This window comes from Carex rostrata, chromosome 30 (genome assembly GCF_964058835.1).
Source record: "Carex rostrata chromosome 30, lpCarRost1.2, whole genome shotgun sequence".
Taxonomy (NCBI): domain Eukaryota; kingdom Viridiplantae; phylum Streptophyta; class Magnoliopsida; order Poales; family Cyperaceae; genus Carex; species Carex rostrata.
The window spans coordinates 4,239,357-4,255,856 of record NC_135947.1 but is presented as its reverse complement, the minus strand read 5'-3'; the positions used below and the strand labels follow the sequence as shown (position 1 = coordinate 4,255,856).

The 16,500-nt window shown below is 34.1% G+C and overlaps 2 protein-coding genes across 8 annotated transcripts; both read right to left on the bottom strand.

Moving 5' to 3' along the window:
• Positions 1 to 1,996: 1,996 nt before the first annotated feature.
• On the bottom strand, positions 1,997 to 4,432 carry LOC144546971 (small ribosomal subunit protein RACK1z-like). The gene is made up of 5 exons (XM_078295567.1): positions 4,112 to 4,432; positions 3,407 to 3,634; positions 2,665 to 2,972; positions 2,476 to 2,581; positions 1,997 to 2,355 (listed from the first exon to the last, which is right to left on the bottom strand). Exons 1-5 carry the CDS (start codon positions 4,352 to 4,354, stop codon positions 2,239 to 2,241), a joined length of 1,002 nt encoding a protein of 333 aa, XP_078151693.1. The 5' UTR covers positions 4,355 to 4,432; the 3' UTR covers positions 1,997 to 2,238.
• Positions 4,433 to 7,304: 2,872 nt separating this feature from the next.
• On the bottom strand, positions 7,305 to 14,493 carry LOC144546710 (putative E3 ubiquitin-protein ligase ZFP1). 7 transcript variants are annotated; one of them, XM_078295249.1, is made up of 7 exons: positions 14,141 to 14,493; positions 13,514 to 13,660; positions 12,781 to 13,087; positions 11,911 to 12,134; positions 9,017 to 9,115; positions 8,170 to 8,319; positions 7,305 to 7,656 (listed from the first exon to the last, which is right to left on the bottom strand). In XM_078295249.1, exons 1-7 carry the CDS (start codon positions 14,165 to 14,167, stop codon positions 7,510 to 7,512), a joined length of 1,101 nt encoding a protein of 366 aa, XP_078151375.1. In that variant the 5' UTR covers positions 14,168 to 14,493; the 3' UTR covers positions 7,305 to 7,509. The 7 variants fall into 7 exon arrangements, with proteins under 7 accessions (XP_078151375.1, XP_078151381.1, XP_078151377.1 ...); XM_078295255.1 differs by having other exon boundaries at positions 14,236 to 14,493; XM_078295251.1 differs by having other exon boundaries at positions 11,911 to 12,125; positions 14,141 to 14,482.
• Between the last annotated feature and the right edge of the window lie 2,007 nt (positions 14,494 to 16,500).

The window sequence follows — 16,500 nt, the reverse complement described above, 5'->3', positions numbered from 1 at the left end:
AACCGACCAACTTCTCTGCTTCACAAGTTAATCATTGCTTGCACAAGGAATCTTTATATGCATTGAAAGTACCCCCATGGCACGGTTCCATTCACCAAGAGGAGAAATACCATGGACAATAAAACTGTATGTCACAACATTTGGCAACACCCCTCTATCTCTCATCTCCTGAAGAAACTCCGAAGCACGCATAAAGGCCCCCTCTTTGCAACAACCATCCAAATCAGCTACCATACTGTATATTGTACCAATCTCTCCAGGTGATCAGTGAGATGGTAATCCCGGGATGAATAAGGAAGAAATAGGCTGATTTGGATGTAACATTAATTTTCATCAGTGGTTCATCTCCAGTGTGTAGACGAGCTTGAAGTTCATTTAGCGCCGTGTGTAGGTGAGGAGTAAGCATCATAGTATGTGGCAGTTTGCAGATGTTGTTCTATAAATCTATCTAGTTGTAATCACATCAACCTCTAACCAGATCGATCTCCCTCTTAATTTTGTGCGGGCATGCATTTTGTTGACTCGCTACTCCGTTGACAGTCTCAATTGCTGCCACGAAAATTCACACACTCTTGGTAATAAAACTGAAATGCTAAGGCTCAAAGACAAGGGCCACTGGGCGGGCAATGGTCGGTTTGGAACAGTTGAAAAAATCATTTGGATATTGCTGGAGCAGAAACTTCTTGCACACACTGGCACACTGCAACCAACCAACTTTGGAGATCAATAACCATCTCTTTATATATTGCCAGATCTGTGAACAGTTCTCTCAGACCAGATACTCAACAATCCTTGCTATCCTGAGATCCAAGACAGATATGGGAACCAACTGACACTCATTACACCCTCCAGCAAGAGTCTTATGGCACATTCTTATGAAAGACAGAAACAACAATATCTAAAAAGGATGATCAAGCCCCCAAGCAGATTCTAGATACAACCATACTCAAATACAGGGATACCTCGTTATAATGCTGCTTGTTTCAATAGGAAGGGATAGTACCTGATTGTTTTTCTACTTGTTTTGCGTATTCCTAACAAAAATGTTTATCATGCTCAAAGAATGTATACCAGGTCTGAGGGACCGAGACATAACTCAATTCGCTAGTGGCCCGATGTATCGATGACGTTGCTGAGTTTATAAGGCTGAAAATTGGATATGTTCATAGTAAAATCATAACTTGGAACTTACCAGAGAGCCCAATAAATTAGGGAGAGCCAGAGGGATCACACTTCACAATATGTACAGTACGGTAGTTGATTTCTTGTGCCAATTACTAACATACCAGTTTAAACAAGAAGATTGCCCTAATACAAAACATTTTTCAAAACAACAATTACATTTGGACCCACATTTCTACGTTGCATCGATTGTATTTGCTTAAACGGCTGCCACAACAACAATTGAAGCACTCGCTGAAAAACCTATGGAATTTTTACTCAAACAAAAAGCTACCAAATTAACATTTATTTGAAAACAAATAACATGAAATAGAAACATAAGATGATAGCGACCCGTCTGCAACAACCAACCGATGCTTCCATCTCCCATTGTGAATCCAATTTGAAGTGCAACCCCAGCTCTGATTATCTGAGAATTACATGTTTTTTGGCTGGTACAGTTTAGAGCTCGTCAATGGTTATGTGATCAAGTTTCACACCGTGACAAAGCAATTGCAAATTATTTTGCATTGCAGGACTGAACCAGACGGCAGTCATCACGTAAACCCCTATTATAAGAGCAGTTGCTCAAATTTTAAATTAGGTGTCTCCTCATATCCAAGCGCATGATTAAGGCTCTACAAGAACCTAGGTGTAGTAAGTTACTTGTACTAAAGATAAAGATGGACGATTTCATAATTTACCATGGACTTTCAAGTGAAAAATACTAGTTGTAATGCTTATTTGATAGAAAGTGCAAACATTTCAGCTTAATGGCAGCCCCAAACAACTTGGTACAATGAAAAAATATAAATGGCATTTTCTTTTTCTCAAGTGGCAGTAAATTAAATTTAGGATTAAACCTCATATCACAAAAGCTCAAATTACACCGTCTATGAACTTGCTCAAAAAAGTACAAAATTTAAGATTTCATTCATAACACTTGACAAAAACACTAAAAGCATGGAAGCCTAAACTTCACAGGTCTTGTCTAGAATAAGGGCAACACAAAAAAAGCTAAATAACTGGACCAGCATAAATTATGAAAAGGAATCCAAAAGGCAAACTACAAAATCTCTATTGGTTGTAGTAGTTGCCACCAGTCACACCCCAAACCCTGATGGTGCCATCTGAGTAGCCAGTGAATAGGGTGTTTCCATCTACACTCCAGTTCAAACTAGTGCAGTACAACATCTACAATGAAATTACAAAAAGAGGTTAAATTACTAAACTTCCAATACTAAACTAGAACACCTAAATCATCAACCTTAAGTATTAACATTATAATTATGACTATTTAATAAAAAAAATTACCTGGTTCTTGCTAGGAGGTTGGTCAGGCTTGAGGTCCTGCACAATGGACTTGCTCTCAAGGTCCCAAATCTTCACACTGTTCTCTGTGGCGGCACACAGCCAGTACCTGAAACAGTGACAAGACTTCAGTTTAACAAACCCACCAACATTTCAACTAAATCAAGCAAATCAATTAAACCATAATGATACCTGTTGGGGCTGAAACAAAGAGAGTGAATAATGGCACCGGCATCAAGGGAGTAGAGGCGCTTGCCCTCAGCAAGGTCCCACAGAAGAGTGACACCATCTTTGCCACCACTGGCACAGAGTGAACCATCGGGACTGACAGCAACAGCATTGACGTAGCCATTGTGGCCGGTCAGGGTGTAGCGAAGCTTGCAGTTGGCCAAATTCCACACCTTGACAGTGCGGTCCCATGAACCAGACACAATCACAGGTGCGATGGCACTGGGGGAGAAACGCACACAGCTCACCCAATCGGTGTGGGCATCAGCTTCCTGCATATGAAGATACCGTCTTATATGCAATATATTGGAAAGACACATCAAAATAGTTTCATGCCTGCTTTTATGATAATAATGGTTGCAGTTAAATATATAAATAGATCTTAAAAGTTTTTATGAAAAAATGCAAGAAAAATTAAAATATACCACACAAATGAAGCTGAAAATATCATTTGCAGTCTACAAAATGAGAAATGTGAATCAAAACTAAAAAACAAGACTCCTGATCTAGAAATCAATTAATGCACTCAAACACAGAAACCACAATACTCCTTCCCTAAATTAGCAAGAAACAATATTTAACAAATTTTACAAGGGCATAAACCAAATTATGATGCCTGTGTTACTAAACAGCATAGACACAACAAGCATGATTTTGAATATTGTTCGATCTGCTGACCTATAGAAGAAATCTGTTTGTTCCATACCTGGATGGTGTACTTGCACTCGCCGAGGGTGTTCCAGAGCTTAATGGTGCGGTCTCTAGAGGCTGAGACAATTTGACGGTTATCAAAGGAGAATGCTACTGAAAGCACATCCTTGTTGTGGCCCACAAACCTCCGTGTGGTAGCCCCAGTTGACAAATCCCAGAGCCTCAACTCACCATCCCAGGAGCATGACAATGCAAACATAGAGTCTGATGATAGCACAACATCCTGCACACAAGTAAAAAAAATCATCAGATAATTGAAAGTGTATTTATTTTTACTTAAATTTGTAGTTAGGAATAACTATGTATTGATCTATGTTATTCAGTTTAATAATTGATTTGTAAGAACTGCAAACCATACTAGACAAATGTCTGATAATATAATTCACTTAGATTATTCATTTAATCCCTTGTATACTTTGATCCTATATTACTCAGCTAATAAATTTGCGCTATATCCTTAATAATAACATATTTTCTAAGAAATTATTACATAATTATAGTTTCATGTGTAACGGATACAACTTTCCACTCATGTTAAGATCATTTCCAGCACAGGCATATTGAACCATATGATGAGTAAGGTTGCATTATCTACACGTACAACAGTAACCTCAGATGCAAATTGAATAGAATTCATACAATTCAACGATATATTTCAATAATTTCCCTTAGATCTAATAAGATAAACCGTCTACCATACCTGGACAAAATGGCCGTGGCCGGTGAGGCGGCGGAAAGGCTTTCCGAGAGCCGTCGAGTCGCTCTCTCCCTCTCCGACCAATCCATTAGCTGACAAGGCAAGAGGGTCGAGATTCCAAACAAGCACGGACTTGTCACGCGACGAGGAGACGATCCTCGCTTGTCCGTCAATCGGCACGGCGATCGCCGTCACCTGGTCGGAGTGGCCACGTAGCGTGCCCCGCAAGATAAGGGTTTCCGCCATTGTAGTCTGAGAGAGAGAGATGCAACGAAAGAGAAGCAGCGGCTAGGGTTTGGGTTTAGAGCGAAGGACGGTATTCTGAATATCTGATGGTTTATATATGAAGTGGATGTCATTTGGCTAGGGTTTTGAATCATGGATTATCTGTGCCCATTTTGTCTGAGACCAATTGGTGCGCACGGGAACTATAGATGGGTAAAGATTTTAACAAAGCAGTTTTTGTTTCATGCAGCATATGAATTATATACAGTGCTGGATTGATTTTATAGTCAGCGCGCTGTATGAAGTCAAAACTGATCTGTTAAAATCTCTGCCACAAAAAGATGGTGACATTTTGTTTCGTCATTAATTCAAGGGGTCAATACTTCCGATCAGCTAGGTTAAAAAAAAAAAAGTTAATTGCTTGCGGGCATTTTATCAAAAAAAAAAAAAAATCTTGTGAATACTAAAGAAAATAATAACTTGATAGTTATCATTTCACAACTTTAACAATTTAAAAAGAAAATCAATCTAAAATTATAAGCACGATTAATATGCTACACGTATAATGTCTGTAAAAAGAGTTTTGCTATATGTTTTACTGTACATCAAATGACTTGAAATTTTAATATATAGAATTAACTATCATTGACTCATTGTTACATATTCAAACAATATTTAATTTGATTTCACTAGATAGTATATTCATGACTTTTTTTATTTTCACCTGCTATGAATTAATTTAAAAATTCATTATGAAAATTGACAATATGACCATTGTATCGTCAACACAATACGAATTCGTATCTCCTCAAGTATCGAAGGTCCCTACAACAAATTGCCACCGGACTAAAAAATTTCGGTGCCTATTGTAAATATATATATGGTCAATTTTAACAATGTGAAGTAATTTCATTCTATAATCTCTGAGAGGATACGGATTCACGTAATACTCGCCAACTCCACATAACCTACTATAATCTATAAAACAAGTTATATTTTCTATCTCCTTAATTACGCCATATCACATATATTTTATATTTTGAGTGCATACAATAGTCTTCCTAAATCAACTATCATGTAAATTCTCCCTTCCTATTTACGAAAAACGTAACAAAAAGTGTAGAAAAGACCTGGGTGTCCATATGTCTAGAGAAGTTATCTCTTTTGCTATATTTTATGTTTATGTTTGATTTTTCAAGTGTATATCATTTTGAACGTGGATGTTAGTAGTTCCTTTGTATATGTTTTTGCGACTGGTGATAACATTTATAGAAGTAGGCATTTATTTTGTCAAATTTTTGTTTTTATGTTAAATAGAATTAGTAACAGATCTACAGCGAGGTCTGAAAAATACTTGGTCACTATGTAATTTTAAAATTCCTAATTGTGTATATTGAGTAAAGGATGCATTTAGTCTACTTAAACGTGAGTGGTACTGGTGAGAAAATAATTCGTAATTTGTTTATAACTCGCTTATTATCAACTTGCTCATTAATTTAATGAATTGAGCATAAACAGACCTCAACCCAACTCAGTCGTTACCAACTCGAGTTACATGAAGTCATCCATATCCAATCCCAACCGGATCCAAACCCCGAGTCAAAATTGCAAAGGACCCAACACCAGTAGTTAAAATTATATTAAATTCAAAGATTTAGTGTTTTTGTTTTTGGCTAAATTTGCTTTCTGTTATGTATTATTTAGGACTTTCAGATTTATAAATTCGAATTGTTTAAAATTCAAACATCAATTGGTCTTTAAGTCTTAACAAGTTATGAATCAACTCGAATTGGTAACGAGTTGAACACTAGTTGAGTTGTCAATTTGGTATTGTCTTCTCAACTCGAGTTAACTCGCTGATAACTTAATAAACCGAGTACAAGGATTCTCCAACTCGCTTAAACTCGGTTCATTAATAGCCTAGTGAGTGATTTTTTATATTGGTACACGTAGGTGTTTATTTTTGTATGTGCAACTAATTATTTTAAACAACATCTTGTGCGTACTTAAATGTAATTATTTTTTGTTTGTGGTTTTTGTCAGATTTCCATTTTTATGAGAAATGCAATTATTTACCGTACTTAAATATAAAGAAAGTGTTCATGTGGGTTTTAGTTTATATTTATGTTGTGCTGCTCTAAACTTGATGTCCATAATCTCCGTGTTAATCTAAACCATTTGAAAAGAGATTAGTTCCTTTATCCACACTAATGAACATCACGAGATGCATTTGGATGAGACAAAAAATAGTACCAACTCAAGTTAACGACTATTTCAAACTACTATTCTGTGTTTGAGTTAATAACTAAGAACTATTCTTTATTGTGTTTTATAAGTTAGCATGCTATTTTATTAACCCAACCAAATATTGAATTAGCAACTATTCTCGATCTTTGAGTTAGCGGCTATTTTCACCATTTTAATAGAAAAAAAATAATCAACCTTTTTTCACTTCAAAATGGATAGGAGGAATCACTCATCCAAGACATGCATGATTTTCACTTATAACATAAAATTAACACTTATTCACACGGAGTAGGCGATGTGACAAATCTCACTTGAGGATCAAGTTTTAAAAAGACTATTTTTGAAAAGGAAGAAACCTGGTGTTGTATGAGTGCTTCTCTGTGGGTATCTGGTGATAAAAGTAAGTAAATGGGAATTAATTCTAGTTCCCATATAAATACTTTGTTTAACGGGTACGTAGAACAATTTTGACCAGAAGATGTAGAAAATCAGCATTAAAAAAAGGGTTGAGAAAATATTTACAAAATTTAAAAACGTTTAGAATTTCGCTAAAGCTGATTCAAAATAAGAGAAAAACATAATAGAAAAGAAGATTCCAAAAGTCGTAGTAGATAAATACAAGTTCAAAAATTTCCAGAAAAGCAGAATGAAAACAATATACAAAGGTGAGGCCACTTTCTAAAACAGAAGAAAAAATGACAACGACAAATAACAAAGATCAACGGGTCATGAACATCTCTACATTTGAAAGGCAACATAAAACTGTACCTGTACAATATTTTGTTTAGACATACTAAACAACAAAGAGGACGAATAAAATGTTAGGAGGCCAACATCCGCCATAGTTATTTACAAAATTTAGGAGGATGTTTTTTATAAATTAAAAAAAAAGAGTGAAACTCTCTCACTCTCCCTCTCCCTCTCCCTCTCTAGCCATCTCTTCTATCTGTTGATAGAGCCACTTTTTTGCATATGGGGCATACGTTCTTTAGCACCAACCATTCCTTGATGCAATCAGAGTGGTACATGTGCCCACAATCTAGGGTTCCAATACAGTCTTTCGCATCATAGCCCCCCTACAAAACAATACAAAATTAATGTAATTAACATTGTTGCATGACAAGGAATTAAGCTACAATCTCTAGTGTATCAACATTGGCTAGTAACTATGCTGAACTAGAATACTTTTTTCCATTTATGGACCCAAAATGTGAATACCACCAAATGAAGGACCATCCCATTATGTAATTTAGTCCTAACATGAAATTACCGTAAGTCATATTTCCATTTTAGTCCTAACATGAAACTACCATAGTCATATTTCCCTTTCAGTCACAGAATCAAAAGCATACTATACACCAATAGGGAAGCATAAATAAACACGTCATGTAAAATGCACATAATATAGGTCACTACATTGAAAAAATTTGATCTGTATCACAATTTTGGTTGAAGCGTGTTAGATACCAATAGGGAAAGTCAAAAGGGTCACATTTATACATATACAACAGATAAAATGGAAGTCGGTAAGTCAGTGCTTGCAAAACCTAAAACATTTGTTCCAATCATAAAAATAGAATAAAGAAAACCTGGCATATGATGCAAGTGTCGTTCCATGAAGCATCAGAATCAGAAGACACTCCAACTTTATGTAAGTGAGTTCTCAAATTATTTAAAATAAAATCCTTGCTCAAGCCAGTTTTCACATCTCCGATCCTTGCCTCCAAGTCCAGTAGCTCCTGAATAAAACAGCAAAATTACAGGGTTTAATTACTTGAATGGCAACTTTTACATAGAAATAACGTTTTCCAGTAAGATGTCATATCCGCCCTTGTTTTCCTCTTGTCAAATCACACTTAAATTTTCGCTATGCGGATATAGCCAAACACTAGATTTTGCTGATGTCAAGAGTTGGCAAAGAGATTGAAATGCCATCCAACCTTCTATACTCCTGTATGAGCCTTGTTGAGTTATGAGACAAGGTAACAAGAAAACATGTTCATCAAGGTACGAGACTATTGCCTGAAACATTCTGCATTTGAGTTCGTTAATAATTTTTGATTGAGACATAATTGCATAAACTCTATACCAATTTCCATAGAAATACTAGTAGGTTTTTGTTCAGTGGCATGCAGATGCCACGTTGCTTGCAAAAGAGCAAAACACCTACCTCTTTTTCTCATTTATTTACATAAAATATACTACTTTACACATCTGAGAGATCTAGGTAGTGCAGTATGTAGAAATCATACCAAAATCCATAGCATGCTTGAAAAAATTTCAGACAACAGTACTATTGTTTCATATGATATAATTGATTTTCCTTCTATTGCTTCAAAGAAAAATGAGGATGGTCTTTTATTCTCTTCTCCTTTCACTTCTCCATTCCTTTGTACACAACAAAATACAACAAGGTAAAATAAACTTAAAATTTACCTCATAGCTCATTCCATCAATGTCCAAGCGCATGTCCCTGAGTTCATCAGCAGCATTTTCCATTTCATTCACTCTTGACATATCAAGAAAAGCATTGTTCTGCACCAATCAAGGAAACATCAGTTCTTTCGTGGAAAAAGGTCATATCACGTTTCAACTCAATTTTTTTCTATTCAGGTTTTGGATCACAAGAACTTTGACTTTCAATCTTTCATTCTGTCTTTCTGTTTACCAATAACAGGAAAAGATATTCATCCTGAATTTGTCTTTTCATCATCAGTTCAGAGAGTACAAACTTTCTTACCAAGTTATTATTTGAAATTAATCTTATCTAATTATTATTATTATGGATATTTTTTCATTTGTTCATTTGTAAGAAAAAAAGGCTATATTTTTTTTCTTCCTTTTTTCCCATGAAGAATAAAAAGAATTAACCTTATCTGATTGTCATCATGGAAGTTCCTTAAATAATTCATTTATAAGAGAGGAACTTCCATAATATTTTTATTTGAACGCTTTTTTTCAACATCATAAATCCATCCATAATGAACGAATGAATCAAATATATCTAACCTTTGAGAATTATCAAAATTATTCTTAAAAAATCACAAGATTTTGCTAGATATATTTTAATTAGGTGTTAATAAAAAGTAAAAATATTCTTATACATTTAAAGTGGTAATAAAATTAGGAAAACACAAACCAAGTGGACAATTTCAATTGGATTCACCAGTTCATGCTATTCAATAAATTTTAAATTAAACTCAAAGAAAATAAAATAGATTTGTGAAAGTCCTATTATATACTTTCTACCAATACCCATTTTATAAGAATTACAACAAGTACATCATATAGTTTGAACTCTAACAATTTAAATTTTACAACATACCAAAGTAGTCATAGTTATACTTTGATAATAATTCTTTCATAATCAAAAGCTATTTGAACCTAGAAAAACATTAATATTTTCAATTAACATCTCTGTCATAAAGAAGACAGAGGAAAAGAGCAATATAACAGGAGTTAGCACAAAGTCACAAACCCATCACTCATATATTCTAATTGCTTATAACAGGGTCTTCAGGACTAAATTTGTTATTTCACAATTGGAATAATTTTCTCCACATCATTAGACAGCCAAACAGAGATGGATGACTGACAACGTAAATTAAGGACAGAGTTTGTTCATATTTTCACTGTTAAGTCTAGACAAAATCAAATTTAATAAAAAAAAAAAAAATTACCCTGAGAATTTATCGCATATGTTTTTTGCGGCAGGACTTGTAAAACAGTATTCGGACTTCAAAATTAAATTGTTCTATATTGAAAATAACCAACTCTGAGCAAACGTAGCATGCGATATTACAGTTTCTGTTTTCGTACATAGTGAGCCATGGAAAGAATTCACCAACTATATCATGTGACTGTTTGGCTGTTTTCGTAATCAGTGACTGTTTTCTGTTTTCGTACAAATGTAATCATGGAAAGAATTCAAATTCCCAACAATATCATGTGTTTTCAGAAAAAGTAGAAACTTTATAGTCTCTAAAAGACAGAGAATCCACCAACTATATGCATGATGCATGTGTTATTCATCTCTTAAGGACAGAGTTTATTCATATTTTCACTGTGGAGTGTAGACAAAATCAATTTACCCTGAGACATTATCGCATATAATTTATGCGGTAGGACTTGTGAAACAGTATTCAGACTTCAAAATAAAATTGGTATATGTTGAAAATAACCAATTCTGAGCAAACTTAACATGCAATATTATAATTTCTGTTTCTGTACATAGTGAACTATGTAATTACAAATATAATCATTGTAAGAAGTCAAATTCTCAACAATACCATGTGTTTTCAGAAAAAGTATAAACTTCAGTCTTTAAAAGACAAAAAGACTCCACAAACTATGTGCATGATGCAGATGTGTTATTCATCTGTCTTGGACAGACAGACATACTTAATGAAATTATTTTCACCCGTCATATCATCTAAGCTTGTGTAACTTAAAAAAAGCGAAATTGTATTGAATGTTACATTAAATCCCCCATATTGGAAATACATGATATTCTATTGAGAAGGAAATAGAACCTAATCTGAACCTGTTTGGACACAATCAAAGAAATTAATGAAATGACAGAACCATGGTTCGTAAAATAGGAATCGGAATCGGGATTGGTCACTCAACCATGGAATCGGAATCGGGTGAATCAGTCAAAATCGGTCAAATCGGATCAGAAACTCATATTCTTTTCTATAGAAGGTTGTTTTGTACTATCAAAAAAATTATTACTATGTCAAGTAATTATGCTGGTATCATTTTACGTAATTTAATCCTTTGTATTTTTTGCTATTAGAAAATCTAAAAATATAAGAATGAACTATGTGCCTCAAACAATCCTGTCCTTGCCTACAGACCCATTGAAACATTTTGTCCTTCAACTAACAATTAAAAGGAAAATAATTATTAAATAATACAAAGGCCCGGTATATTCAGCCTATTCACTTAGATGTTTCTTATTGAGGTCCCACCTGTAAGAATATTCTTCCCCGTCTAATTTCATTGTTTTTATTTTTTACACTAGGCTGATACTCAAATTCTCAAATCATAAATAGTGTTTAGGCTGTTATTTTACCTCAATAAACTCACTTGCAAACTTTTTTATGAGAAATTAAAGTCAACATATTCAAAACAATCTGCATGGTAAAAAGAAGAAAAGATAGCTTGTTGAGGTTTCGGTCAAGATTTAACCCGAAGCCATACTTTTCAATCATAGAAGTAAAATAATTTCATGCAACCAAAAAACAAGGCGCTACCTGCAAATATGGTGAATTATTGGGTGTAATCTGCAAAAAACAAACAATTCAATAAATAAGTCAGCACTTTACCTCAGATTGTACAACTCGGACCCTTCGGCGGTTAAAACCAGCATGCAGAGGGTGCTGAGGTGGCGGCTGAAAGGATGGGATCCTGAATTGACTATTAGAGGGGTGGCCTAGAACAGCGCCATGTGGATTGTTCATTGGATGAGGGTAAGGTGCTTGCATTTGTGCGGGAGGAGGATGTGCTGGCACCATTGGCTGAGGGTAGTAGGGATATGCTCCTGAATTTACTATTAGAGGGGCCAACGAACTCTTAGCATTGCTACTTTTTGCATATTACACCCAACTCTTTATCATATTAACAAATAACACCAAGCATTTTTATAACTTGCATTTAAACACAAGTGAGACCATGGTAATATGCATATTACACAACTGCCCGTGCTATGAACTCTTATCTCCGTTTTTAAAGTCCAAACTGTCGATCTGAACAGTTCAACATTTTCTTCATATTAAAATGTAATTGCAGATCAAATTTTATATTATTTAGAATTTTTTTTACTATTTTTTTAGATAGGTGGAAAATCACTTGATTTGAAAATTCTGGACCACCGAAAATCAGTGACTGAATAAACTAATAGTAAAAAAAATTCTAAAAAATGTAAAACTTGGTCTACAAATACATTTTCTTATGGAGATCATGCTTAACGGTTTGGATCAAATATTTAAACTTTGAAAATAGAGATATGGATCCATAGCACGGGTCAATCCGTAACATGCATATTACCATAGCCTCACTCTTTTAACACCAATTATATGTTTGGTCACTTCTCATCTTTTCCATTCTTTAATTGAACGTGATTCTAGGGATATTATTCGCATGCTATTTAGATTAGGTACCAAGAAGAGAAAGGGAAGCAGAAGAATAATGCTTACCCAAGCTAGGCATGGCATTGACATAGTCCCAGGGGGTACCAGGAAGCTGGTACGTCTGGTTCACATAAGCCGGGTAGACATACCCAGGTATGTACCTGCATGAACTAGGTCCAGGAGCCAAGCAAGGATTGTAGAAACCTGCAGCGGGCCCCATGTTGACATTCACAAGCTGTTGACAGGTCGGAACAAAGCTGAACTGCACAGGACCTTGATCTGGTTCTAGCTCATCAAATTGGGGTTGCATACTAATTATATTTCTGGGTGTCATTTCACCAGATCTGCTTAGAGACTGTATATTAAAGAAAACCTGTTTCAAAAAGTGAGGGAAGTAAAATTAGATATATTTGATAGTTTGGATGGCAACTGACGAGGGGATGAAAAGTTAGAATTGAAAGTATTAATATTAATTAATCCAACAATGCAATAATTGTTTGTGCTGAGTTGCTAAATTAGTCATCGATCAAGACATGTTAGACTGACTTGCCTAGTGTGGGTAAGCATTATTTTTTAAGCCTCGATTTACTTTTGGATGGTATAACAAAACATGTTAGAAAGGCACCCAAAAAAAAATGGAAGTTGATAGTAGATGAGTTCTGGTAAGTAACAGTTGGTCTGAGGAATGTCAATGGATTAATTTATGCCAAATATTTACATGAACTGTACATGAACCCCTTACCTGGATTTATTTGTAAAAAGGTAAAAAGTGGAAGATAGAAAAACAAAAGTAGGTTACCAAGTTAACCTGATCTTGCTTATAAGAGCATGCGCAACCTATTCGAAATGATCCAACCTTCTTCTCGCTTAAGAGTTCACCGATTATCTTTTTCTCGCTTAAGAGTTCACCAAATACCTTTCTCTCACTTAAGAGTTCCTCGATTGTCTACATATAAAAGAAATTATACATGAATTAATACAAAAAACCAAGTTTCTAAAAGAAATCTACTTTGTTGTTGAGGTAAGTGTCTCATTAGAAGTAATGAAGCTAACTTCCAGTAAATTAACTCCCGATCAACGACTAAATCTGTACCTTCACATAAGATAACAGAGATTTCCTCCGCGGACTGTATTTTCATTTGTATATAATTTCTGACAGATTTTAACTAAAACGATGAAGTTTTAGTAGGAAAAAAATCATCGCCAAAATTGTACTACTTTCTTAATTTACAAGAATAGACAGATAATTTCAGACTCTATATCTCAATTTCCTAATATGTAATATTTTCAGACAATCTAAGCCCCAAAACTCAAAACAAGGCATAATCAGACCATGCCTGGCATAATTTTGTGTAATAGCATCAATGCCACCTAATACCCAAACCAAACTATTATCTCCTGTTTATAAATGCACATGTAAATATACCTTTTCACCCGTCAAAAGTAAACACATAGGTATCCAACTCGAAAGGAAGAAACAAAATATAAACAACTACAAAACGCTAAGCAACAGATCATTGCCTGGAGGTTAATCAAAGGACAAAACACCCCAAATCCAGAATTTGCCTGACAAGAAAGCAACGAATTGATTTTACGCGCCTCGTTAAAGCTCCGATCTCCCCGAATTTGAGAGGAGATCGGAGAGAAAAGCAAAGCGAATCTCTTATAAAATTAGGATTAGGAGAGAAATAGAGAAGGGTTTGGTGAGAGCCAGGAGAGAGATGAATGACGGAGAGAGAGAAAAGAGGGCGAATTTTTATTAAAATTATGCGAATTTTCGGACGAAACATGTGTTGTTTTCTTTTATTTCTGGTGATAATTCCGTGTATTTTGGTTGAACTTGGTCCGCGCCAACTGGTAGAACATTTAACAATAAGCAATCGTTCCATACTTACCAGGACCCACGGATCAGTTCTGACCCCTCCCCTTAGATTTGAGAATCCGTATCCTCTCAGGTAAGCTGGGTGTTTCCAGCTTTGATCTTTAGTGTAATTCTATCGGGAAGGGAGAAAGTGAAACTCCGATGAGTCTGATTATTGACTACAACAAGACCATGCTTTTGAAGATATACGGAACTGTACTGTGGGTCCCGTATATCTGTAATTTTCAAGACTTCTAAATGCTCCGTGCACAATAAATATGTTACCAAAATTCACTCTGCGCTCCAACGTGTATCACCTTTTTGGAAGATAATGTAGACACAGAGAAGACTATAGAGTTCTGACCGTATGAGACCAAAACTAAATAAAATAACTCTTGAGTTAAACGAAAGCCGACATTTCGACATCATGAAAATTGATGATTCAACCTGACGAAGATTTTATGGTCCTCTGTGTTTTATAAGTTTCTTTATCAATTTCTTTTTTTGTTTTGAATTTACTAAAATATGTTTGGAGACCAAATTTTATATTTTTAGAAATTTTTTTACTATTTTCTTAGATAGGTACAAAATTAGTAAATCTGAACCATCTAAAAATAATATTTTTTTACCTATCTAAAAAAATAGTAAAAAAATTCCTAAGAATATAAAATTTGGTCTCCAAACATATTTTAGTATGGAGGTTAGGTTGAGCGGTTCGGATCGACTGTTTGAACTTTGAAAATGATGGAGAGAGATGGAAGCACAAAAACATGGAGGCATTTGAACCCTAGCTTCAACAAATTATTGTACATGACCAATACTCTTTCTATTTTCGTCCTTTTTTTTTCTTTTAGAAAATTCGAAAGTAAATAAGAATAGAGCAAGGTAATAAAGGAATTACATTAGAACCGTACATTAACTTGTAAAGGACTTAGAATTTAGTGATATTCAATGACACTAGAGATTATCGGATTCATACTCAACCAGTTGTCATCATGTAAAAGGACATATCTAGGATTATTATTTGACATGATGAGTGTTAGAAGCTTATTAAAAAAATGATGTGTGTTAGAAGAATTAAGTCTAAATTAAATAAATTATATAGAGATTAGAATACAAATAATAATAATAACAAATTTTGTTAGACGATCTCCTTTTAGAATATTTCGGCTTCTACTCTACAACTTATGCATTTTTCAATGAGCGAATTTAAATTTAATTGTAACAATAGTTCAAAAAAAATATTTGTGCATTATATGTATATTCTTCTAACTATTTCTGAGTCGCCCAAGGGCTTTAAACCAAAAAAAAAAACTATTTCTGAGTTTCTTTCAGAGAACTTACATATTATATTTGTTTATTTATTTATTTAGAGAATCATAGAATTTAGGCCGATATTTTTATTTTTACCCAATTAAAAAATTATTTTAATAATAATAACCAAGGTTTATAAAAAAATTTAAAAATACCCAACCCATGGAATTTTTCCACGGGTTGGAATTTTAATTCCCACCGTGAAAAAATTCCACGGGCCCAACTTTTTTTCTTTTTTTTTTTAAAAAAACAGAAATTTGTATTTATTTTTTATTTTTTGTATTGAAATATTAGAAATATTGGATATATTTCTTTGAAAATAGATGGAATACAATATAATTTGATTTATTAGAAAGACTGCAACAAATAACCCGGATCAATATTTTTCAGGTCGGATTTTTCGCGGCTGTAAGAAAAATTAATATATTTCTTTATGTGTTATTGGAAAAAAAATAAAAATGCTTAGATTCCGAGTTATTGATCCCGGTTTAAAAGTCACTTCTATGTAATCTAGAAAATATTATGATCTTTCTAGTACATTTAATTTATTAAAAGTTATATCTATTTTGAAAAAAAAACAAAAACTTTAATTTATTTAATGATTATTATTC

Coding starts and splice junctions, on each gene's coding strand:
- LOC144546971 (XM_078295567.1), bottom strand. CDS start 4,354: ATGGCGGAAACCCTTATCTTGCGGGGCACGCTACGTGGCCACTCCGAC. Junction 3,635..4,111: donor GCCACGGCCATTTTGTCCAG/GTATGGTAGACG, acceptor ACTTGTGTGCAG/GATGTTGTGCTATCATCAGA. Junction 2,356..2,475: donor AACCTCCTAGCAAGAACCAG/GTAATTTTTTTT, acceptor ATTTCATTGTAG/ATGTTGTACTGCACTAGTTT.
- LOC144546710 (XM_078295249.1), bottom strand. CDS start 14,167: ATGTGTTTACTTTTGACGGGTGAAAAG. Junction 13,661..14,140: donor TACTTTTGACGGGTGAAAAG/GTATATTTACAT, acceptor TTTTATATGTAG/ACAATCGAGGAACTCTTAAG. Junction 9,116..11,910: donor TCCGAGTTGTACAATCTGAG/GTAAAGTGCTGA, acceptor TGATTGGTGCAG/AACAATGCTTTTCTTGATAT.